The sequence below is a fragment of the Ylistrum balloti genome, unplaced genomic scaffold (assembly GCF_031769215.1).
Source record: "Ylistrum balloti isolate Yb309-2 unplaced genomic scaffold, AGI_CSIRO_Ybal_v1 Utg371156, whole genome shotgun sequence".
Lineage (NCBI taxonomy): Eukaryota > Metazoa > Mollusca > Bivalvia > Pectinida > Pectinidae > Ylistrum > Ylistrum balloti.
Genome location: NW_026782633.1, coordinates 124,633 through 152,389, shown reverse-complemented (window position 1 = coordinate 152,389; position 27,757 = coordinate 124,633). Strand labels below are relative to the sequence as shown.

The following is a 27,757-nucleotide window of genomic DNA, read 5'->3' as shown; positions in this document are numbered from 1 at the left end:
TCTTTAACTATAATAGTTCGTTATCATGTAGACAGATATTCATTGTTCATATCTTGCCCTCTTTATATCGAACGGGAAATTTGTTTAATTGTCCGAATGCTGTTGTTTTACAATTTTATACCAACTCCTTTCTTATTAGCTCAAGAGGGTGCCTATCAACCGCCCCGACAACAATTTGTATACCACTGATACTTAAAGGTGTGGCCGTTTTCCGCAAAACTTATGGCATGGCTGTGAATGTAAATCGTATTTTGGTGTAGTCACATAAAATTATATTGCTGGCGTTCAATTCAGCCAATTTGTTCATGCATGTTTACTGTTGCAAATTATACAACTATGAGCCAAATTGCTTCTTGAACAGATTAACCTGTCTAAAGTAAGACTTATTTCGAAAAACACACACCTTACTGCTTCAGAGGATATTCCTGTAGTCTATAGCAAGTATGTTTTGAAGAGAGGCAACTTTGAAAGTTGAAATCGAGTTGAAAAAGAAAATATAAGAAAAAAGAAAAAGAATATATGCCATTTTGTGATTTTGATTTTATCACGTGACCATCTGATAAGAGTTTAAACAAAAATATTGTAAGTTTTTCCTAATAGTAAGACCCCTCGATCGTATACACGCTATATCACTTTGCAATTAATTTGTGGTTAAAAACACGTACAGTTCAGTGATTTAATGGTTTTTGTGAGACCTAGTCTTAATTCTTAAACATACAATGTACAAATAAGAATAACAAAAATGAAATGGTATTTCAGCAAAGTAGTGTCGATTTTGAAATGGTCTTTAAGTAAAGTGATCTTGGTTTTGAAATGTCCGTACAGATATTGATAAACGATTTGTTAAACACTATTACTGGCTTTCATTGTTTTAGCTACCAAAGCTCCAAAAAGATATGCGTAGTGCCTTCATTTTTCAAAATTTTCAAAGCTTTAACAAGTTTCAGTCACACCAGACGATTGGGGAAGGAATGAAACAATAAACGGAAACAGGACTTGAAATGAAATTATAGTATTTGAAAATGTAATTTGGTAATCAACCGTATGTTTTTCTGATGGTGAACATACGTATGTGACGTGATTGACAAGAAGATGGCTCACACTTGTTTCATTCATTAGTACGATAGATTAATCACAATTGACAATAAATTATTTGACAATCTCAAATGTTGATGATTGGCATTCTTGAATGAGGAACAGTGATTTGAACGAAACAAACGTGCATGCTGTGCCAATCTTGAAGTGTTTGAAGATGACACTTCAGTGATGAGAACAGTGGGAAGTGTACAGCCAATAGGTTATGCAGTTATCATTAAGTTGTTACTTGACTGCCAACACTACAAGTGCCGTGTCTCATCTGTAGCTTGTTGAGGCGTTGTTACATAGATGATGCTTATCGTGAACATCAAACGTCGACATCTGACAGAGACTTAAAATCGTAAATGTCGATTGCCTTGCGACGTCGCAGTTAAGGCAATTGATGACATAGATATGAATGTTTACGGGATTCTTCAAGAGTCAAAACTCAATTGTCGGATTTTTACTTAACTTCTTTTTCTACAACAAAGACTGGAGATTATTTGTAGAAACAACTTTTGAAAATAAAAGCTGAGAAACCATCCGTATTCATAATGCTGATGCGTTGTGTTTTATTTCGTTGTCGTATTGTTTACTTTATGCAGTTTTGATATAATATGTACATTGTAAATAAGATGTTTCTTTCAAAAGCGTCGGAATTGACGTATCGGGCACTTTTTAAATAATATTAGAATGAGGACATTGAATTACAAACACGTTATTTTAGGATATTATTTTAACCAGATGATGCTTGTAAAACTGACAAATATTCTTCTTTTTGGCTGACGTAACTCTTCTCAACTCTCCTGATATATCTGTGAAGACCATCTGTGCACGTTTAAGCTTATCTTGATTATAAATACTTAGGATATGCCCTGACATGACAGTGTTACTAACATTTCTCAACATATCCACATGTATTATATGACAATTGTTTGGGTGGTATGCATGACTGTTTGCCTTAAAAACCAATAAATGTACAAGTATATATATAATATCCAGATCGTTTAGCAAGTCTGGTTAGGCTTCGTGTATTTTAAAGACATCCTTCGGGAATAATGTGAGAACATTGCCTTGATATCTGTGTTTTTAATTTTATCGTTACGTAAAAGAGATGATTCATAAGATTTCTCAACGCAATTTCGCCATAAAAATAGTGATTCATGATTTGTCCAAAACCTTTCGTCCTGTCACAGTTTTTGTTTAATGGCCATTCGCAAAAAACTTCGTTTAAAGCAATTTTCGGGCTGTGATATATATATATTTTCACTTTCGACCTTGTCCTAGTTTTATTCATTATAGATGACTGACCGATGGACAGAGATACAGATACATTGTAAATACCAAAATACCGAACAAATTATCAGAAAATGATATTAGAAAAAGTCCCACTTTCTTCCTTGACAAAAACGAAACATCAACTAGATATGTGCTCGTGATGTTGTAAATAACATTTAAGCAAACCATGCTTTTCAAAACAGTAAACAATTGAATATACGTCCGTCTAAACCTTAAGTTATGTGCACAGTTTATGTTCTAACTGAAAACACATTCACCATGCAGGGATTTCCATACTTTGCAAAAAAAAAAAAAAAAAAAAATGCCGCAGAATTGATGTAAGAGGAAAACCCACGCATGTATTTTAGACATGTCGCAGACATAATTTAAAAGAACAAAATAATATGAAAAAAGTTCACAACTTGTCAGTTTTACTTTCAAAAATGTAAATTATGAGAGCAAAAAACAAAGGGAAAGTGCTTCAAAGTAATTGAAACATGTTTGTCGAAATGTGATATCAAGAGTTAGTCCCACACTTTTCAAAACGAATTGAGTTGCGTGCAATTGTAGTTTGACAGTGTTAAGATGTTCCCACACAGATAGCTTAATCTTAGTTGAAGTTACTTGTTGTGGTTGACGGCAAACCTTCAGGTGTTTACATATCCTCGACCGGAAGGTGTTAAAAATCACACACCCCATTAAAACTTCACATAAGGGAAATAATAACATGTTTCATATCGTGATTGACATATGAGTACTGATTACATCATCTCTGCGTGTTTATTTCAATATCAAATTATCCAAGCGCATCCATGCTATTAGACCAATGTCAAAGTGTATTTAATTTTGATGCACTGTACCTAATTTCCTAATGTGTATTCATGTAAACATTTATTTCTAAGTAAACTAAACGATTGAGAAGAAAAAAACAATATTGAGATAATTTTAAAGTAATTTCGTGTGTTTAACGACTTAACAAGTTTGTGTGTAGTTACATTTTAGGTGCTTGAGTGGGGAGACTAGTCGGCTGGATTTGATTATCATTTTCTCAAGTAAAACTGTTATCAGTTAATCGTGTGGGCTATTTGTACTTGCCAGACACGAAATGAATCTGATAAAGAAACACGGTGATAAAAATATGAATGGGGCGATTAGACCGTAAAAGATTTATGTTTAGAAGTATTTCATGTTTGGCGTTCAACATCAGTATCATAACCGGTGCGAATGACTTGGCTTTTTAAGTAGAACTATGGTCATCATATTCATAAGGACGTTTTAGAAATATAAATATGTTATCATAAAGATAAGGCGACATCAGTATATAAATTGTATTTGCATCCGACATCGCAAGATCAGCGAAACACTGAATGCACATGTAGTTATTTAAAACATTTTCAACAATCGTCCAACTGTATCTCCTGGCGCATAAATGCATATCGAGACATTGCCTTGTTTGTTTTTTTAATTTTTGTAGGGTAACGAAACGACATGTCAACATGTTTCCATAAGGTCTTCAATGTTTCGGAATTCTTGTTAAGCATTTGAAGCACAAGAATAAAAGCTCTAATCCTAATGTGTGTCGTTATTTTCATTCTACATTGAAATCAGAAAGCGATGAAATTATACTCTTTATTTCTACATAAGTACACTGAATGTGTCTTTTGGTTTAACATCAGTTGTCTTCTTTCAGTCAATCATGTTTAATTGTATGTCAAATCTTCATTCGTTCTTAAACGTTGACTGTGATCAGAGTATATTGACTGTTCAATACTGCGATCTATTGACTATACAAGACTATGATCTATTGACTGTACAATACTATGATCTATTGACTGTACAATACTGCGATCTATTAACTGTACAATAATGTGATCTATTGACTGTACAATACTGTGATCTATTGACTGTACAATACTGTGATCTATTGACTGTACAATACTGTGATCTATTGACTGTTCAATACTGCGATCTATTGACTATACAAGACTATGATCTATTGACTGTACAATACTGTGATCTATTGACTGTACAATAATGTGATCTATTGACTGTACAATACTGTGATCTATTGACTGTACAATACTGTGATCTATTGACTGTACAATACTGTGATCTATTGACTGTACAATACTGTGATCTATTGACTGTACAATACTGTGATCTATTGACTGTACAATACTGTGATCTATTGACTGTACAATACTGTGATCAGAGTATATTGACTGTACAATACTGTGATCTATCGACTGTACAATACTGTGATCTATTGACTGTACAATACTGTGATCTATTGACTGTGCAATACTGTGATCTATTGACTGTTCAATATTGTGACCTATTGACTGTACAATACTGTGATCAATTGAGTGTACAATACTGTGATCAGAGTATATTGACTGTACAATACTGTGATCTATTGACTGTACAATACTGTGATCTATTGACTGTTCAATACTGTGATCTATTGACTGTTCAATACTGTGATCTATTGACTGTTCAATACTGTGAGCTATCGACTGTACAATACTGTGATCTATTGACTGTACAATACTGTGATCTATTGACTGTATAATACTGTGATCTATTGACTGTACAATACTGCGATCTATTGACTGTGCAATACTGTGATCTATTGATTGTACAATACTGTGATCAGAGTATATTGACTGTACAATACTGTGATCTATTGACTGTACAATACTATGATCAGAGTGTATTGACTGTTCAGTACTATGATCCAAGTGTATTGACTGTACAATACTGTGATCTATTGACTGTACAATACTGTGATCTATTGACTGTAGAATACTGTGATCTATTGACTGTACAATTCTGTGATCAAAGTACATTGACCGTACAATACTGTGATCCAAGTGCATTGACTGTACAATACTGTGATCAAGTGTATTAGATTGAAAGTACATGTATTAAGGAGGGGTGCTATGGATCACAGACAATAAAGAGTTCGAAAAGTAGCCGGCCGGAATACAGGAACTGTGAAAACGTTAGTCAGCCTGGCTGAAATGTAGGAACGGTGAAAGTATTGGTAAGATTGGATTGAGTGTAAAAAAAGGTGAAAACGTTGGTCAGCATGAATGAATGCACGAATAGTGATAGAACTGGTCAACCTGTATGGAATGCAGGAAAAGTGACAGCGTTGTTTGTCCGGGATGGAATGTAGAAACAGTAAAAACGTTGGTCAGTTTGAAATGGAATGTGGTAAAGATGAAAGCACTGGTTCGTAAGAATGGATGTAAGAACGGTAAAGGGTTTGTTAGCTTGGATCGACTGTAGGTACAGTGAAAGAAGCGGTCAGCTTCAAAATGAAAGATTTGTAAATTTGGATGTAGTGTTGGAATGGTGAAAGTTGCGCTTCGTATGAATGGAATGCAGGAACGGTGAAAGCGTTGGTTAGCTTGGATGAAGTGTGAAAATTTTGGTTGGCCTGGATTGAATGTAGGAACGATGAAAGAGTTGGTTGGCCTGAATGAAATATGTTAACAGTGAAAGCTTTCGTTGTCCTGGATAAATTGTGTGAACAGTGAAGACGTTTGTTGGCCTGAATGGAATTGAAACGGTGATGTTTTGATAAGTCTGGTTGGAACACAGGACCAGTTATAGTGTTGGTTGGGCTGGATGGAATACAGGATAAGTTAAAGTGTTGTTTGGCCTGGATGGAATACAGGACAAGTTAAAATGTTGGTTGGCCTGGATGGAATACAGGACCAGTTAAAGTGTTGGTTGGCCTGGATGGAATACAGGATCAGTTAAAGTGTTGGTTGGCCTGGATGGAATACAAGACCAGTTAAAGTGTTGGTTGGCCTGGATGGAATACAGGACCAGTTAAAGTGTTGGTTGGCCTGGATTGAATACAGGACCAGTTAAAGTGTAAGTTGGCCTGGATGGAATACAGGATTAGTTAAAGTGTTGGTTGGCCTGGATGGAATACAGGACCAGTTAAAGTGTTGGTTGGCCTGGATTGAATACAGGACCAGTTAAAGTGTAAGTTGGCCTGGATGGAATACAGGATTAGTTAAAGTGTTGGTTGGCCTGGATGGAATACATGAACACTGAAAGCAGTTATAGAACAGTGAAAGCGTTTGCCAGCTGTTCATATATAGAGTGTATATATTCAAAACACTGAATACATGGATCTATGGTTTACATCTTACCTCTTCATATATTCTGTATCGGTGTTATAGCTCTTCACTCGTCGCGGGCACGTTTTTTTTTTTTTTTTTTCGTTTTTTGTTTGTTTTGTTTTTGTTTTTGTTTTGTCGCCTGATGCATGTCAAATGTATATTTAACATGACTTAATGCGAGGATAAAATAGTTGATATCAATCCTTTTGATAAAAAAAAGTACAATCAAATATGCAAATATGCTTTTGCCAATCCAACACTGAGAAATTTAGCGTAAACAGATGTTTCCTTTAAACTTTCGAAATTCTAGGTCCATAACTCTAGAAACTGTTCTTGAATCTTTTCTATATAACATCTACATACAAAACTTCAGTTCAGTTTATTTAAATAAATGTGCGGGAACAATTTCAGGGCGAAATGAACAGCAAATAGTCGCCAGGGAAATGAAATATAGTGATATATCAATTTATGTCCCGTCCGTACGGATATCTTATTTCTAATATACATAATACGATGTACACAATGTATGTAAATTACTTTCGTTTCTGTTCCTTTTGTTTATCTGTCTTAAGTTAGTTTAGTTTTTCTCTTTCTCATCGCATGTGGTATTCAAATGTTGAGAGAAATGATAGCGAAGATGAATGCTCGATTACATGTAGGAAAGCTTTTTATGATAGATTTAATAACCCTTGGCTTGAATATTACTTTTGACAATCAAACGAGTTCAACACAATTTGCCTTATAAAACCATTCGTATCGACAGACGAGACCGCTAGACAGGAGTTTTGCATACTTTGGGAAAAATGAATTATGGACGTATGCGTCTTTATAATGTTTTCAAAATCAGTCGCTCGACAAATAGCTATGATAAAAAGTGACCTTGTTTGAAATACCAAAGACTCGTCACCGCGGTATAGAAAATTTAATTTATCATCTACCATAAATGATTTTGCAAACCACGATCAAGATAATTTTTATAACCCTATAATTGGGAAACTTTTAAACGATCACGCCAGATAAAACCTTTAATCGTGTTTTAACTTCAAACATTAAATGTATAAATATCCTCGATTTGGCCGACGTGATAAACTGTATGCACTTATTTGTGTATACTCAAGGAAATAAGCTACATGTATTTCCACTTATTCTCGTCTTCATTATAAATTATAAGCTCATATTGTCTCAGTCAGGTGATCCCATAACTTCCCATGTGCGATCAGGAATTTGAACCACAGTCGTTTTAGTGAGAGGGGAATGCGTTATTATTGCGCGACCCGCCCACCATCCCCTCCCTGATGTTCACTGATGAAGTATTTCTGCTGATAATACTTTATAATTAAGTTCATCTAATAATTTTATTTCTATGTTTTAGGATCAATGTTTATTTCATACACAGACATGTTGTTCATTACAAAATATATTCAGGGATATAGACGAATAATGGGTTGAGTGCCCAGACCTTGTGCCGAAGTTAAACAGCATCGAGCTTAGTAAGCACTTTGATGGGAGATCGTCCTGTTGTACCTACAATGCACGTTATACAAACAATCCTTCACTGAAGATTGAATAGTTAAATTTAATTACCTTCATTCATGATTTATCTTCTAAATATGTGTATATATAGAAATAAAAACCAACAACTGCCTTTTGATGTTGTTGATATGCCTCCACATCCACAAACGTATCGTATAAATTACATGTACATCCTAGCAGAGCTGAATTACAACGACCTAACAAAGTCAGCCGACTTATCCTTATTGAACGTATGTGCTATTTTATTGATTTCGGATCTTTCCTACAGGAAAAAACCAGCGAAAATAGCGATCAATCATCCCGTTTTATGTTTGTTTTCAAACTTTTAAAAAATACATTTCTTTACGTTTCAATACGAGGATAGGATTTTATTATCGCGTCGCATTTATAGTTTCTGTAATAAAAATCTTCATAATGCAATATTTAGTTGAGATGAAAAGATAAAAATCCAGATTGTCACCTTTTATAACGTTGAAATATGATTTCCTTTTTTTTCTTTAAAATACGATGATAAAAAACACGGTTGGTGCAATCACATAGTGAGCTTGAAATATCTTATGTTTGAATTGGAAATAGGATTTTGAAAATTGAATTCATAATCAAATATGTGCGACTATATATGTGTGCCTCCTGTGTTCTAGTTAGTGGTATAGAACTGTTAGTACATTTGTGTGTGTTGATTTAAACTCCGATATTGCTATTTAATGGCATAAGGTGTTTACCATAAATATACGGATTATAAAAATATTGAACTAGCGTTTGAGAGGCAAAGTGATACATGTTTCTCCTAAGGTATCGGAATGTTACTACAAGTGATTTTAGGGTACGTATAAAATCTCATGGGAGGCGACATGGCGTGAATGGATTCATCCAGGCGTGCAAACATGGATCGGTGAACCAGAAAATACGCCCAGGAGTATACGTGTGTAATATAACATGCATTTATTTGTTAACTTTAACAAACGTCTCTACTAATCAGAATTTAATTGTTTTTATATTTTGACGGGGCTTTATTTCCTTGGGTTTTTTTTTCAAATCACTTTTTCGTGGACATTTGATTTCATGGATAAATTTCACTCAATAAATATACTTACATTGATTCTACCAGTTTTCCTGAAATTAATCTAAATAAATTCCCCCGCGAAAATTACTTACTTTACAGTATATATTCGTCAATATAGAACTGATATATCACTGAAGGTTACGCTGTCGAACATGTACATGGACTTGGATTTTCAAGGGACTGAATTCTCACAATTTTGTAAGAGAGAATAAAATCGAAAAAAAATACCTTGTAAATAAAATGCATAAAAAGCACAATTCGCAGCATGATATTCGCGAAAAAATCATTATACCTTCTGTAACTGCTTCTAAATTTCGGTTTGATAGTGAAAAAATGTCATTCCTTTCAAACCAACTCTTGAATGTTGCTGTTGCAGTTCTTCACATGATCGTCAGGGCCGACTTCTATTGGATTCTCTGCCCGATCATGGATTTTCGCCCTCGTCGTTGTTGACAGAGACAAAAGTACTGTAATATTGATTGTTATGCTGATTCCTTTGTATTTTCTAATGGTGTTTCTTATTTGTTTTTGTTTTGTTGTAGTTTTGTATGGATCTATACTCTTGTGTCAACATATTTTATTTGAATCAAATATATGCAATTAGATTGGGCACACGTTTTCAAACTTATACAATATTGCGTCCATGCGCTTCCCCTTCTTCGCCTAAGATCCGTCTAACTTCAAGTTAAATCCCAGTAAAAAACCGATGAAGTATTATAGAAATATGTACGCATGTATGTTACAACTGTAAGTCAAACATAACAAGAAAAAATATGCATTTTACATTTTCATTAATTAATCTTAAAATCGATGAAACGACGGCTGGTTGTGAACTACTCGCGCTGTGACCCTCGGACAAGTACAAGAAGAATAAGATCAAGAGTGCCGGGAGGGTGAGCGTCTTCTGGTTCAACGACGGCGCCTAATATAATTGGAATCTATATTTGGTTGTGCAGTCGTTGACACAGTAAAGTTCAAAAAGACATGCTATGCAATTTACCGACTGACACAATTATTGATGCAAATTACGGTCAGAAAATTCATCACGATAAAGTATACAAGCTATCAAGCTTTGAAGAAATACGTACATCTGAAACGTTTCCGTGTTTGAACTTCAGATCATTCTCAACAGTATATTCTAAATCATCCGAAGTAGTCTGTGAGCCCAGTATGTGGGACTCACATCACTCAGTTAAATGAGAGCACACCGACAGAGTTTCCTTTAGATTTTCTATCCTATCACCTGTCAAGCATTTAAAACCTTGAAATACAGATGCAATGCCCCGCTTGCAATAATCCAATTAGATTTCCATTATTTGGAACTAATTTTACATACGTGATAACGTACATATTTAAACGGTTACCAAATCGTTTGATAGATTTGCACGTTTTAACTTTTAACTTGGGTGTTTAAATGCAGCTCCGAGCAGTCAACACAAGCGATCTTTTCAGAGCTTGAAGCTCGTTACATTTTGACAGACACTTCGGTAGGTATCCAATGTTTGAATGAGGGATAATATAGCCTCACTGTGCAACATTCATATGTCACTTGTATACTTTTTACACAAGAGTCGTGTATGAGAGCGCAAGTCAACTGGAAGCTCTGATCAACCGGAAGTATTGTACCCAGTATTTGCAATCTAATATGATTTTGATTGTATGTCTATTGATTAAATCTAAAGTTTATTTCGATAAAATTACATTTTCAGAATACGTTTTTATGTTAAATCTCCTATTTCTTTTTCATCGTTGTTTCAAGTTAATTTTTTTGTATATATTTTTAGAGGTTAGATACACATGCATGCATTATTTTAATCATATGATCCATATTGCGATATCTTATCGAGTAAATCGAACGTTTTTCTAGTGCCTCAAAAGTCTAAATTGAAGTGGCAAAGTTTTACAATATAAAAGACATGAACATCTTCAAGTTGGACAAAACGAAATCCAGTCAGTAAGACAAATACGGTGCACTTTTTTGACTGGAAGTTTCATTCTCAAACAATCCCGTTCAGTAATGCGGTTTATTCAAAGCTACTCTTTCCATTGTTCGAAGCGAACTTTCAAGTATATCACCGGAAGTATTAGGCTTAACACAATACACATTTTTTCTATCAGATTCATGTAGCAGACATACATTGTGTGATGAAGGAAACGGATATATCCACGCGAGAAATATGTGTTTTACCATTAAGATGCAATGACTGGAAAAAGAGAAATTAGATCACAACTGCTGGTCACATCATTCTGGAGTAATTAACGTCTTAACTGGAAAAGTCATTAAAAGTAAAGTAGAAAAGACGGATTCTCAGCACTAACTTTAAAAAAAGCACTCTGCTAAACCATTTGTTGTCAGGTTTTGGAAGAGTTGTTCTTAACACGGTAATATTTGTTACTTTAGATGGCAGAATCTACCAAAAGCTCGACACAAAACAGATATATTTTACACGGTAGTCTTGAAATGTATCACTTAAGTAATAATTTCTTGATGTAAGTAACTTAACTGTATCGGTTTTCTACAGTTTTAATCCAAAGTAATCAAAAATAAAGTCTATTCTAAAATAACAACTACTTCTTATTTTTCATCCTCGGAACAGAGCACGTGTTATTAATCAGACATATCAGTGCTTAATCACCTCCTATTTTACTTACAATGAACCAGCTTACTGTCATCAATTCAAACCTTACCGTGCAGGCAAGGGGACAAGAATGAAAGCAACAAATCAAATCTCTGTCGCTTTAGTGAACACAAGTACTGCAAGAAAAGCAAATACCGAGCATGTCGTGTGGTGAACGAGAATCATTTCACGGACCTCTTAAAAATATCAGGATTACTGTGTCAATTCTACTCTTACTAAAAGTGTACCCTTACTCTTTCTGTTATACCTCTGTGAAATAGGTAGGCTCTATCAGAAATTGGAAAGTTCACAAAAGTACACGCCAAGTAGGAAATGTCTTTTCCGGAATATGAAATTACGTTTATTGCATAGTAAGCTGTTTATGTTTGAGGCATCTTGCTTCTTGTAGTGTTGGCCTAGATGTCATTATCACTTATGGTACCAGACAAAAATATCCAAATCGAGTTTTGAATGGTCATCGCTTGTTACAGCACAAAATGAATATAATATATCTAGTGTTTATCGGAACAAAAAAAGTGTTTAAATTTAACTGAAATTTGAGCATGACGTAAACTGCTTGGGTGGTTTTTAGCTCTCGTATTCTAGTTGCCAATTTGGGTGAATTACAGTTTCCGAACGAAACGTTCGAAAAATAACATGCATTATAAACATGATACAAGGGATCCAGAGCCGGAAATAGACAGGCTAATTTCCCAGGATGTTCGTTAATGTAAATTAAGATTTTGTGAAGTTATTTTGAAGGATTTTTTTTTTACTCAATTTATGGAACTATGTAAAACATAAGATCCAGTTCGGTTCAAAATGATAAATGGAAATATTTCATGTTTCGTTTAACAGCTGACGTAATGTGACCCATATCCATCGTTCGTTATATCGTATCGCTGTTACTTAACCTAAAACCGAACTGGATCACGTTTACAAGATCCTTCCAAACACTGAAATCTATCTCTATTTTGACGTCTAAAATATTCAAACCATGTCTAAACTGACGTCTTTAACAGGGTTAATTTCTGGTATTCCACGCCGTGTGACTTTCCTGTTTATACAGAGTGTATTTACTGAGTTTGTTACGTAATGGTACACACACGACCGAAATTCATCAAATTTTAGAAGTATTTTGTTCATTCTTTATATATATTAAGTGTTATTTTCCACGTTTTTTCAATTGCCTGTGAAATCTAAAACAGGGAGATACTAAACCAAAAACCATTTACTTGTACGTGTAAACAAAGGAAATTTCAGAATGTCGTTTTTAATTTTCTTTTCTTCCGGAAAAGATTTACACGTTAGGCGGTGTTCAATGTCATATTATTTAAACGGATATATGTCATTTTGAATGTCTATATATAGGTTATTACATGATATCATGTAACTTTGTCCGTTAATGTACGTTGTGTATATATATCTTTCATGTCATCACGTGACTGTCAATGTAAATATGCCGTATCATATATGCGTTTTAAGTGTAGACATGTATAAGTTGGAATACCTTGGTGAACAACCCTGCAATGAACTATGTTTAAGCTAAAACATCATTGTGTTTGATGGGTCCATCTTCGCTATGTTTGGGGGTGCAATAAAGTTGCAAAATAATAACTTGAAAATGATATTTCCATTGTGACGTCAAAAATTTAAGACGTCACCGACGAAAGAGTTATAGTCAGAATTAATATCGTCAAATAGAAAATTAATCTCAAGTCAAATAAAACCACGTGTTCAATTTGAAGATATCAAATTTATGTGATAAACAGAATATTAAATTTGTTTCTTGTTCATAAAAGAATAACGAAACTTGTTTCATTTTACTCTAACACTTCTCAGATTCGTTTCGTAAATTTCATATAAATGGATGTTTATATATGCTTCTTTATCTACATTGTATGTACACGATGTAATCAATGATTCTTTATCTACATTGTATGTACACGATGTAATCAATGATTCTTTATCTACATTGTATGTACACGATGTAATCAATGATTCTTTATCTACATTGTATGTACACGATGTAATCAATGATTCTTTATCTACATTGTATAAACACGGTCTAATCAATGATTCTTTATCTACATTGTATGTACACGATGTAATCAATGATTCTTTATCTACATTGTATGTACACGATGTAATCAATGATTCTTTATCTACATTGTATAAACACGGTCTAATCAATGATTCTTTATCTACATTGTATGTACACGATGTAATCAATGATTCTTTATCTACATTGTATGTACACGATGTAATCAATGATTCTGTATCTACAGTGTATGTACACGATGTAATCACGATCTAATCAATGATTCTGTATCTACATTGTATGTACACGATGTAATCAATGATTCTGTATCTACATTGTATGTACACGATGTAATCAATGATTCTTTATCTACATTGTATGTACACGATCTAATCAATGATTCTTTATCTACATTGTATGTACACGATGTAATCAATGATTCTGTATCTACATTGTATGTACACGATGTAATCAATGATTCTTTATCTACATTGTATGTACACGATGTAATCAATTATTCTGTATCTACATTGTATGTACACGATGTAATCAATGATTCTGTATCTACATTGTATGTACACGATGTAATCAATGATTCTTTATCTACATTGTATGTACACGATGTAATCAATGATTCTTTATCTACATTGTATGTACACGATGTAATCAATGATTCTTTATCTACATTGTATGTACACGATGTAATCAATGATTCTTTATCTACATTTTATGTACACGATCTAATCAATGATTCTGTATCTACATTGTATGTACACGATGTAATCAACGATTCTTTATCTACATTGTATAAACACGGTCTAATCAACGTCATGAAATATACCCTAGTGCACGTTGCACTAGTCTAGAACGTGTGTATTTAGGAATATAGATATAGATGTTCAGATATGCACTAACACCGATATACATGTACTTTCTCCTATATTAATCACAGCGACGCTGTAGTACTTGTGAAGCTACTTGACATTAGAAGTGTCGGGCGGAGAGCAACAGCGTTTGATGTAAAACTCAGATCTATTTATTGACAGGAAAATCGTGTTTTTGGCAACAAGTCAAATGCATCTACATTCAATTATCATTCAAGAAATTTCGTCAACTGTATGAAAAAGAACAAGTAGGCTGTACAATTCGTCCTAATTCTACATGTAAAGACGAGTAATTATTTAGTTAGCCGGTATTTATTTAGTTATCATATCAAAACAACGCGAATCTCATTTTGTCGTTTGTTTATTCTAAGTTATGACGTATGTGTGACGTACGTTTTGTTTATTTACGATGTGACACCTGGTCTATTTGACTTGTCCAAAAACCCACCATCTGGGCACGATTGCGGTTGCCTTAGAGACTATATTGCACGACTGTAAACCGGAAAATGTTCTTGTTAAGGCGAATATAAAAAGGTGGATTAAATTTGAATTGGAGCTGAAATGATGGTTATTAAATTTTAAAGTTGAATTCAAAACTGGGGGACGGTAAATATTTTGATGGTGGGACAAATATAACCCTGGGCGATATACTGTGTAAGAATAAATAGGATGGGGTAGGTGTTTGGTAGTGAGGGAGAAGGGGTGTTACCAACAAAGAATAAATCCTGATTCAAAAGGCGCAAACAAATAAGAATGTATTATGTATAATTGCCAAAGAAAATTGGAGTTCAAGTTTATATGAGGTTGATGTGGTCTATGAAATTCATAACTGTGTTTATCGTTAGGTCCTACCGCGAACCTGACGGGACGTAATTGCCCATGGATAGCTTTGCACGTGATTGCGCGTGAAGTGTATATTATTTTAACATTTAGATTAAAAACATCGTACTAGTATATATAAAAGTATGTTTAAGTAATCTGAATATTTTATAATAGTATATCTCATAATGTCGCAAAAGTTCCCACGGTATCATATAATCAATTTTCGATTTGTGTTTTCCGGAACCTTTTTCCACACCCAATTGTTTATTGCAGCTGGGGACAAAGATTACATTTATCATTACATTCACGCTGTTTTCAAAGTATGTAATGTGTGAAATCTTGCACGTGCGTGAAAGTTTTGTTCGTGTGATTATGAAAAAAACAAGAAATGCAAAATCCCTCTTGATGTCCATTCTACCAGATAAAATCGTAACAAGCCGTTCAAATCTCACGAAACCTACTTTCACATACATGTAATATCGTAAAAGAGCCTCTTAATAAATTGCTATAAGAAAATGCAAATTGACAAATGACAGAACAAATTTAAATAAAGCCTAGCAGGAAGTTACTTTTCGTTTCGGTCCTTGATAAAGTATCAAGGATGATTTGTTTCAATTTTAGATAATATTTCCGTGTATTCCCACTTATGTGTCCAATTAGACACACACACACAGAGAGAGAGAGAGAGAGAGAGAGAGAGAGAGAGAGAGAGAGAGAGAGAGAGAGAGAGAGAGAGAGAGAGAGAGAGAGAGAGAGAGAGAGAGAGAGAGAGAGAGAGAGAGAGAGAGAGAGAGAGAGAGAGAGAGAGAGAGAGAGAGAGAGAGAGAGAGAGAGAGAGAGAGAGAGAGATTTGTAAGAAACAGATTTTTCCACGTGCTCTTTTTCTCTATATTACGATGTTACCGTACATGATTGATGCATATTCATAAGTACTTCGAAAATTATGCATGTACTTATGGACATAAACATATGTCTTTGGTACATATTTGCCACACCTTACTGCTACAGTGTGTAGATATAATATACACAGAACACTATCTATAAATAAAACCTTATATAATGACTGACTGACTATGAACTTTTTTGGTAATAAACAAACTCTGGAGTGCTCTATTAGATGAAGCAAATTCTTGTCAACGATAAACACAAGCGCCAATTTCTTTAAACAGCTTTTCCATTAGTTCCGTTTTGCAATGAATATAGCTTAATGTTTCGTAAAGTACTGATATATCTGTTTCCCGCCCACAAGTAAATAAGATCTTGACCTATTTCAGTACCTCTTCTCATATCTGTATTTCTAATTATTTTGAAGGTTGGAGATGTTGGTGTTAGCTATTTGCCTCGCGCTATCTACGCCAATTACATCCGGGGATACTAATGTAAGTATGACTTCAGCCTGTATGTCATTAAAACTGATTTGTCGATGCTTGTCATGAAAGTGTAAATAGTTTGGATAACTCTTGCAGAAAACGTGAACACCAAGATCAGTGAGCTATATCGTTTTCTAATGTCAGCGCGTCACAGCTAAATCGCTCTCTAATAACAACTCGTCACAGCTAAATCGCTCTCTAATGTCGACTCGTCACAGCTAAATCGCTCTCTAATGACAACTCGTCATAGCGATATCGCCCTTTAATGACAACTCGTCACAGCGATATCTCCCTTTAATGACAACCCGTCACAGCTGAATCGCTCTCTAATGACAAATCGTCACAACAATCGCTCTCTAATGACAAATCGTCACAGCTGTATCGTTTTCTAATGCCAACTCGTCACAGCTAAATCGCTCTCTAATGTCAACTCGTCACAGCTAAATCGCTTTCTAATGACAACTCGTCACAGCTAAATCGCTCTCTAATGTCAACTCGTCACAGCTAAATCGCTCTCTAATGACAACTCGCCATAGCGATATCGCCCTCTAATGACAACTCGCCACAGCTGTATCGCTTTCTAATGACAAATCGTCACAACAATCGCTCTCTAATGTCAAGTCGTCACAGCTGTATCGTTTTTTAATGACAAATCGTCACAACAATCGCTCTCTAATGTCAAGTCGTCACAGCTGTATCGTTTTCTAATGACAAATCGTCACAACAATCGCTCTCTAATGACAAATCGTCACAACAATCGCTCTCTAATGACAAGTCGTCACAGCTGTATCGTTTTCTAATGCCAACTCGTCACAGCGATATCGTTGTTGTCAACTCATCACACCGATAATGTTTTTGTCTACCAATGTCTTTTTAATCTTTACGTCACATGATATCGCTTTTTTGACATCTTATCACATCGACATTGCTTTCTATGGACAAATCGTCACACAGACATCGCTTTTGTGAAACCCATCATAACGACAATGCTGATGCATATATTCATGCGTTATAGAAAAATCGTCAAAGCATATGTACAGGGTCACGATTTGCGTATTATATCGACTATTTTGATTTATTGAATAAACATAACATCTGCCAAACCAATCGGGGTCTCTCTGTGTACTCCGGTTTCTGATGTTCAAATTGAAGTATCAGACCGTTTCTAATTAACGATATCGTAAAGAGTCCCTCTCTCCCGGACCGTGATTTTGTCTTCATCATAGATTTCAAATAACAAAGTTGACACATACAGGCATATATGATGACCAAGCATAGTGTTTCACGAAAGAAGAATGCCTACCTGTCTGTATCAATTAACACAAAAGTATATGATTAGCACACTCGCGATAAGACACCGGTCCATCGAATTCGTGCGCATTGTGTTGAATATTTCGCCGCCTGTTATAGCGATATAAAACAGCTGATAACAAACACACTTATTGTTTGCAAAAATATTTTTCACATAAATTGAAAATTAATGTATTTTGTATTTGCTGCAGGTAGATATGAGAATATATTCTCAAAAAGCGAATGCATCATGTGATGGTATCGGGAGGACATATGCGTGGTGAAATCACCTCCCTCGTGAATGCGCAGAGATAAAGCACCGTCTTTGCTTTGATATAAGAAAAAGGGTGATTACATTAATCAGATATAATCACAAAAAAAGTCTTTTACAAACCAGGAATGGGACGTCGTCTATACCATAGTTATTTTTAGCGGATGATTATCTCAATAAAACCGTTACATGTTTCCACTGCGCAGTAAGATGAGAAACTCTGATTGCAATTTTATGATACAGAAGTCTGTTTTTAAAAGTAAGTGAAATGTACCAATTGTTAGTGTTTGTTTCTAGGCGATGCATATATCCCAAACTTACCTGTAAGCTTCACAACAGAGCTTAACAGTCCGAAGCCCACCTGTCAGTAGACAGCAGCCGTGTCTGGAATACGCGAAACAATTCAACAGGCGCTCCATTGTTTAATTCTGTTGGCGTTCCAGGTGTTACTTGTCGTGTTTTATTGACTTTCGCGGAAGTTAATTTTCCTTGAGTTTCGACAGTAAAAAACTTACACTTTTGTTGATTTTTGTTAACCGGATACTTCAAACCAATAGAAAATCGAAAATTTGGACTGGACAGAGATTTGTTTGATGATGATACTGCAGGAAGTATATTTCGTATTTTGATTCTTTAAATTGAATTCGAAATGAGCTGAACCTCTTGTTAAACATTTGTGTTTTTATTCATATTTTTTCGAATTATGAATTGATTAAAAGCGTCTCTTTATTCTGAATGTTGGTACAAGCAATCTTTCATCAACGATAACATGTTTTCAAATAGAACCAGAATAAAATCTATAGGGCCAGTCCATGTATTACTTCATTAAGTACAGACGTACATGTATACTTATGATATAGTCAGGCAGATACTATGCTAACTAGATAAAGGAGGAAAGGGGAGGAGTACTGCTAACCAGGGGGTGAATGATTGATGGGGCGAGTGATACACGAAGGCCATGATGTCTCGTCACAGACTCGTGTTTCTGTTAGTGTTAAGGAAACAGTAGACGCAAATACATGGATCGGGTGGCCGAAACATCGACCTGGCATTGAACCGTACAAAATCCCGTCTTGTATTTTAGTGCAAGGGGAAGGACGCTCGCATCATTATTAACTTATCAAAGCTTATCAAATAAGACAATAAGATATACCAGAAATAATCTACTAACAAAAGGTAAATAAACGTCATCATTTACTAAACAGACTGAAGCCACATCACAGAATACTTAATAACTTAACAAGTAACTAGATAGACGGAGGCTGCAACAGAACGAAACTTAATTACGTCACAAGTAACTAAATAGACAGAGGCTGCTACAGAACGAAACTAAATTACGTCACAAGTAACTAAATAGACGGAGGTTGCTACAGAACAAAACTTAATCACTTCACAAGTAACTAAATAGACGGAGGCTGCTACAGAACAAAACTTAATCACTTCACAAGTAACTAAATAGACGGAGGCCGCAACAGAACAAAACTTAATCACTTCACAAGTAACTAAATAGACGGAGGTTGCTACAGAACAAAACTTAATCACTTCACAAGTAACTAAATAGACACAAGTTAATCACTTCAAAGTAGACGGAGGCCGCTGCAAAACTTAATCACTTCACAAGTAACTAAAGACGGAGGTTGCTACATTCACTTCACAAAGGTTGCTACAGAACAAAACTTAATCACTTCACAAGTAACTAAATAGACGGAGGCTGCTACAGAACAAAACTTAATTACTTCACAAGTAACTAAATAGACGGAGGCCGCAACAGAACAAAACTCAATTACTTCACAAGTAACTAAATAGACAGAGGCTGCAACAGAACTAAACTCAATTACTTCACAAGTAACTAAATAGACAGAGGCCACATCAGAGAATTAATTACTTCACAAGTAACTAAATAGACGGAGGCTGCAACAGAACTAAACTTAATTACTTCACAAGTAACTAAATAGACGGAGGCCGCAACAGAACAAAACTCAATTACTTCACAAGTAACTAAATAGACAGAGGCTTCACAAGTAACTAAATAGACGGAGGCTGCTACAGAACAAAACTTAATTACTTCACAAGTAACTAAATAGACGGAGGCTGCTACAGAACAAAACTTAATCACTTCACAAGTAACTAAATAGACAGAGGCCACATCAGAGAATACTTAATAACTTAACAAGTAACTAAATAGACGGAGACCGCAACAGAACTAAACTTAATCACTTCACAAGTAACTAAACAGATTAAAGACACTGTAGACGACACTTACTTTATAGGTAACTACCAGACAACGGCGACTAGAGAGACCGCCTTATTAACAAGTAACTAAACAGACTGAGACCGCCACAGACGACATTTACTTCACACGTGACAAATAGACAGAGGCAGCTACAGAGAACGGTCGCCTATTTCACAGGTAACTATATAGATTTAGATTTCTACAGAAGTAACTAAATAGATTGGGGCCACTTAAGACGCTTATAACTTCACGGGTCACTAAATAGATTGAAGCCGTTTCAGAATACGTTTTTTTCTTCCTAAGTAAATAAACAGACTGAGAATACTGCCAAGGACACCTACTTCACAAGCAACTAAACCGTTGCTTTATAAAGAAATCACTTGCTCGATGTTAACCTACATCAAGCTTCAAAGCTTCAAAATTGTATCACCTTCCTTCAACATTTTACAAGACTCACGAGTATGATAAGATGAATATTTCAATACAGGTTTAGGAATTTACGTCATCACGACAGCTGATGTGACATCAATGACGGCAGATACAAGGTAGGATGAACACACATAGTTTGAACATATAATTGCACCGACATCTCAGCTGCTAGCTGACATGCGGTTCAAACTCTGATGTCGGTAACATTATTATTCCTTGACAAGTTGCGCTCATAAACAATATTCTTCCAAAGAATGATTTTGTTTACTTCATCTTCTTCTTGGCCCATGTCTTAAATACTGGGGAAAATATGTACAGTGCGTAAACAAAACGTACTCATAAACCTATAGAAAGCTTTGCCAAAACAGACAGCGAGAGAACAATATAACAATAACATACATTTGTACACTATATCTCTGTTAAGTGATATCGACGTTAAACATCATCACTATCTCATGTCAATGAAAAACGAATGCAGTGCGGCAAAAGCGGGAGAGAAATAGAATCAATTGGTGCATATGGAAATATTTCATTTTCCTATGCATATCAATTAATGACTAATGTGACAGACCCTTGTTTGCAGGGTTCCATAAATTAGTATATCATCACAACAGAAACGTTGTCCATTTCAATCACAATCCTTTTGTCAGTCTCTGTGGTTCATTTCAGAAACCAGTAGCACCCCCTGTCCTCCCCAACCATTCATATCATATCAGCCCGTGAAATTTTATGATCTTTACTAAGCTTTATAAGATCTAAAAAAGATATTAAACGATTAAGGTGGGAATTTTATATTTTATCAGTACAAAAAAAATTATACAAAATTATTCTGGAATGTCTATAAAGATCTAATAATACATTTTACATACCAGAAAACTCCAAGATATATATTACCGATACTGTAGTTAGGAAGCCTCGGTATTACTTTTAAGCCTCTGTAAGTAGTTTCTCTGTGATCGCTGAGGAGATTTCTAGTGAAACAGAAAAGTCTCGAGCAGATGAGTTTTATTCTAAAGCAATAGATAAACAATGAGGGATTCAAGCTGATAAGTTGTCTGCTACAAACAGGAAACTCTCAAGATGCTATAAAAACCAAGAGATTCTGGTGCTTTTTAAGATTTATATGTGTATCATTATATAAACCCCAGACATGGCTTCGGATTCTTTACTCGAAAATAAATACATAACAAACAGGAAAGAAAAAAAGTATTCTGCTGCCATCGTTTTGATTGTTGTACAAGAATGCGTCATGATATATGCCGGAGGTCGAAAGATTTGTTGTTAAAAGTGGTTTGGAGGGGTAATGTTTCCTTCATACCAATGTTCGCTGATGTAGGATAATAATTCAACAGTGCCAAATCGAATTTCGTTAAAGTAAGTTTAAAAATAGTTTTCCTTTTCTGTATTATGTCTTTATCGTCTGTAAAGTAGAGACGTTGAGGAGAGACTAGAATTCTTAGATTTAAATTTGGTTTTGTTATTGTGACTTATTTGCAGCTCAAAAAGGCATGTTTTGTCCAATTATAACAGCCATTTCACCGTCATTATCATGTGATAACCACACAAACCCGACTTTGTTGAAGATGTGTTATTAATAGGACGTGTTACAAATACAACCGATCAAAAACTTTAAAAACATGACAAAAGTTTTACAATGCATTAACCAGGAAAACCCGTTTGTTAGAGACTTTTGACCATATGCGACTCTATCTGAAGAAGAGGAAACAATGGAAGTTAACTTTAATTAAACATGTATTTAGGGTTACTTACAGAGCAATTCGAAAAATAAATGAATAAAAACAAATAAATAAATGAATAGATAAATAAATAAATAACTTAATAAATTATTGCCACAACCATTCTGTCGTTTTTATATAAAAAAAATCCAGAATGACGGCCTGGTCAGAGATTTTTTTACAGTTGCTGACGTAGTGTCTGAAATGAGGCCTACATGAACAGTGTGATATATAAACAACACCACGTTCACGTAAAGGTTTGAAGTTTCCTGAACAATACATGAGCAAAGAAACAACAATGGTGATTTTCCTGTCTGATTTATACCCATGTTTACAACTTTCGTCTGTGTTCTACTTTCTGTTTATTTCATGTAGGTGCATTCGTTAGTACATTAGGGAAGTAATTAGCCTTTTGTTGCTTATATCGAACACACGTGTTTATAAATGTGTTCCACATGTCGCCATCTTAATAGATTCTCTTATTGTCACTTGACAACTAAGTGGCGACAGTTGCGGAGTTGAGGCCAGGCTTTGCAAAGTTGCACACCATTCTCTTTGCATGTGCATTTCATCTTTTCGATAGAAAGCCAAACTAAATGCGTTTTATGTGCATCGTCTTTGTTTAGCATGTGTGCCTCTGTTGTATTGTCCTCAGAAACTGGTGTTTTCAGCACATGCAAATGCAGTTGCTATAGAGAATCTCTAACGGTACAATGCACACAGCTGATATTTTTATAAGCTAACATACTTATCACAAGAAAAAAGATGTAGGAACTACCATTTCCTTACCTTTGTTAAAATCCAGCTAACCAACATTTTGTTATTATGTGTTTTAAGACAATATTGGGTTCAACACATAAGCGCCCATTCGCGTTTCGAATCGTAACGTGGTCGAATTTCTTTATTTGATATAAACGTCACCATCCACGTGATATAAGATATTGTTTTTCAGATATTTTGATGCATTTTGATACTTTACTTTTTATTTCATGAGGTGGTGTCAATGCAAGTAGGTTTACGGACTGAAAATTTATATTACAGAACTATCGCATTGAACTGCTATGAAATATGGCGAATCCACCCTGGCCTGTCAACATCCTACCTCCATTATACAGATAACGTCACAAACCTGGACTTTCTTAGAAAAGATAATGTTGAAAAATTAGATTTATTTACTAAACGGAGTAAATTTGATTTCTTTCAGTTTTTTAGGGAATTTAATTCATATCTGTTAACTGAAACTCGCTTGATTTTACATCTTTTCGTAAATATTACATGTATATGCAAGATTCATTCACACAAATAGCTATATGTGATGACTCGGTGGTCAGAGAGGTCAATCGCCACGCCTTCCTGTGTTGGTGTGATGGTCAGGGATTGGGCATCCTGAGGGGATAGAGAGGTGTACATACAAATGTATCTCTTAGATAACGAAAGAAAGGTCACTTGAGTAAATGACCTCACTGTTCAGAAGACATTTTGATGTTATCTCATAACCACATCTGAAGTCTTCATGTAAACACGTGTCTCGTTAATTATTTATTTTCCTTCCAGGCGCGTTCCACAGTCCCGCTTATAAATCTTAACAGTGTGCACTGCAGCACTGTCAGATATATAACTTTGTGGATTCTGAAATCTGAGATATTAATAAACAATATATTAAAATGGTATATTCCTTTATTTATTTACTTGTTTTTGTTTTTTATTTACGTTGTGGTATCATATGTACTTTTGGAAACTTCAAAGTGTTAATCATTGATGTGACAAAAAAAATTACTGAGAAATTCTACTATTCGTATCAGAAATCGGACTTAACACTATTTTTTCAAACGGCAGTATATATATGAATGTAGATAACTTTTAAGACTTGAGGTAATTACTTCAATGATAACAAAGCGTGGAAATAGCACGATACGAACAGTTCCGATACCACTTAAATACAGGTTCCTTGTTGGAATGATTAGAAAATATGTTACTCTTGCAAAATTCAACCAATGTTTATTGCTAATGTTAAAAAATAGATTTTGCTGAATTATGATTCGGTTTTTAGAGGAAACTAGAGGTTTAACCATAGAAATTGTCAGGAATACACAAATTCACTAACGTGTATCATGGGAATAATTATATAGTAACATTCTCAATTATGACTTTGTTTTTACCATGGATTAATTGCTGGCTCTAACGAGATATCTGTAAGGGATCAATTTCGTTTTTGATGTTATTACGTACTATTTATAGAACAGAAGAGAACAGAAATTTAATTGTGACCCAGACCACAAACATAACACAAAATTGCTTATGTCTAAATATGGCAAGTCAAGAAACTGATAGTATTTTACCAAAGTGATAAATATCATTTCTCCATAATTTTTTTTACAACAATCTTACTGTAAAAATCCACAACAATTACTTAACGATAGGATCGTATCAAACAATCAATAAACTTGAAAAAAAACTTATAAACAGCTATAGGACCGACAAAGTCACACAACATTTCATTCCTGCCATTTGTGTATCTAAAGCCATGGACATAGATACACAGACCTATATAAATATATAAATCTATATATATCTAAGTCCGTGCTAAAACGCTTTGACTTGGTTCCACCGGACACAATTGTGAAGGATTATATTTGATATAAACGAAAATAATGACCATCCCCTCCCTCCCCCAGTTGAATCGAAATTCGGTGTTTATTAGATATTGATTGTCGGTCCTTAAGCAATTTAAAATGTGAGTGGGTGAGAAGCTTTGTGAAATGGACGACATTGTAAATTTTCACCGCTGTTGGCCAAACCTCACGTGATCACAAACTGACCACATATCTAACAGGTATAGTGCTCGAGACGTCGTTAAGATAAACTGTTGCTTCCGGCAAAAATTGTCACTAGATTAATTTCACATTTTTTCTTTAATGACACCATCTCACAGCAGCTTCCCTCTAAATATGCTGTACCTGTACGTCATGTTAGCAAAACGTATGTCGATTAAATGTATGCAAACGAAAATAAGAAAACACATGTACAAATGTAAGCGTTTAGATCAACGAAAAACGTTTGTCAGCAAAGACAGAAATAAGTTTGTCAGGTAAACACAGGTAAATTTATGTCAATTAAACATAGATAAACATGTGAGACTGATAAACACAGACAAACGTGTGTCAGGTAAACACAGATGAAAGTGTGTCAAGTAAACACAGATAAACGTGTGTCAGGTAAACACAGATAAACGTGTGTCAGGTTAACACAGATAAACGTGTGTCAGGTAAACACAGATAAACGTGTGTCAGGTAAACACAGATAAACGTGTATCAGGTAAACACATATAAACGTGTGTCAGGTTAACACAGATAAACGTGTGTCAGGTAAACACAGATAAACGTGTGTCAGGTAAACACAGATAAACGTGTATCAGGTAAACACAGATAAACGTGTGTCAGGTAAACACAGATAAACGTGTATCAGGTAAACACAGATAATGTATGTCAGGTAAACACAGATAAACGTGTATCAGGTAACCACAGATAAATGTATGTCAGGTAAACACAGATAAACATGTATCAGGTAAACACAGATAAACGAGTGTCAGGTAAACACAGATAAACGTGTGTCAGGTAAACACAGATAAACGTGTGTCAGGTAAACACAGATAAATGTATGTCAGGTAAACACAGATAAACGTGTGTCAGGTAAACACAGATAAACGTGTGTCAGGTAAACACAGATAAACGTGTGTCAGGTAAACACAGATAATGTATGTCAGGTAAACACAGATAAACGTGTGTCAGGTAAACAGGTCAGGTAAACACAGATAAAAGTGTGTCAGGTAAACACAGATAAAAGTGTGTCAGGTAAACACAGATAAACGTGTGTAAGGTAAACACAGATAAACGTGTGTCAGGTAAACACAGATAAACGTGTGGCAGGTAAACACAGATAAACGTGTGTCAGGTTAACACAGATAAACGTGTGTCAGGTAAACACAGATAAACGTGTGTCAGGTAAACACAGATAAACGTAGGTAACACAGATAAACGTGTGTCAGGTAAACACAGATAAACGTGTGTCAGGTAAACACAGATAAACATGTATCAGAGGTAAACACAGATAAACGTGTGTCAGGTAAACACAGATAAACGTGTGTCAGGTAAACACAGATAAACGTGTGTCAGGTAAACACAGATAAACGTGTGTCAGGTAAACACAGATAAACGTGTGTCAGGTAAACACAGATAAACGTGTGTGTCATGATAAACATGTGTCAGGTAAACACAGATAAACGTGTATCAGGTAAACACAGATAAATGTGCGTCAAGTAAACACAGATAAACACAGATAAACACAGTGTGTCAGGTAAACACAGATAAACGTGTATGTAAACACAGATAAATGTGTGTCAAACACAGATAAACGTGTGTCAGGTAAACACAGATAACTGTGTGTCAAGTAAACACAGATAACTGTGTGTCAGGTAAACACAGATAAACGTGTGTCAGGTATACACAGATAAACGTGTGGCAGGTAAACACAGATAAACGTGTATCAGGTAACCACAGATAAACATGTGTCAGATAAACACAGATAAACGTGTGTCAGGTAAACACAGATAAACGTGTATCAGGTAAACACAGATAAACGTGTGTCAGGTAAACACAGATAAACGTGTGTCAGGTAAACACAGATAAACGTGTGTCAGGTAAACACAGATAAATGTGTGTCAGGTAAACACAGATAAACGTGTGTCAGGTAAACACAGATAAACGTGTGTCAGGTAAACACAGATAAACATGTGTCAGGTAAACACAGATAAACGTGTGTCAGGTAAACACAGATAAACGTGTGGCAGGTAAACACAGATAAACGTGTGGCAGGTAAACACAGATAAATGTATGTCAGATAAACACAGATAAACATGTGTCAGATAAACACAGATAAGCATGTGTCAGGTAAACACAGATAAACGTGTATCA

At 35.0% G+C, this 27,757-nt stretch overlaps 1 protein-coding gene across 1 annotated transcript in view; it reads left to right on the top strand.

Moving 5' to 3' along the window:
- Window positions 1–27,757, top strand: part of LOC132561153 (thrombospondin type-1 domain-containing protein 4-like) — a 59,901-nt gene that overhangs the window by 14,893 nt on the left and 17,251 nt on the right. The window contains exon 2 of the mRNA XM_060225880.1: window positions 16,771–16,837. Within this exon, the coding sequence (XP_060081863.1) occupies window positions 16,771–16,837 (67 nt within the window). The remainder of the gene's footprint in view (window positions 1–16,770; window positions 16,838–27,757) is intronic.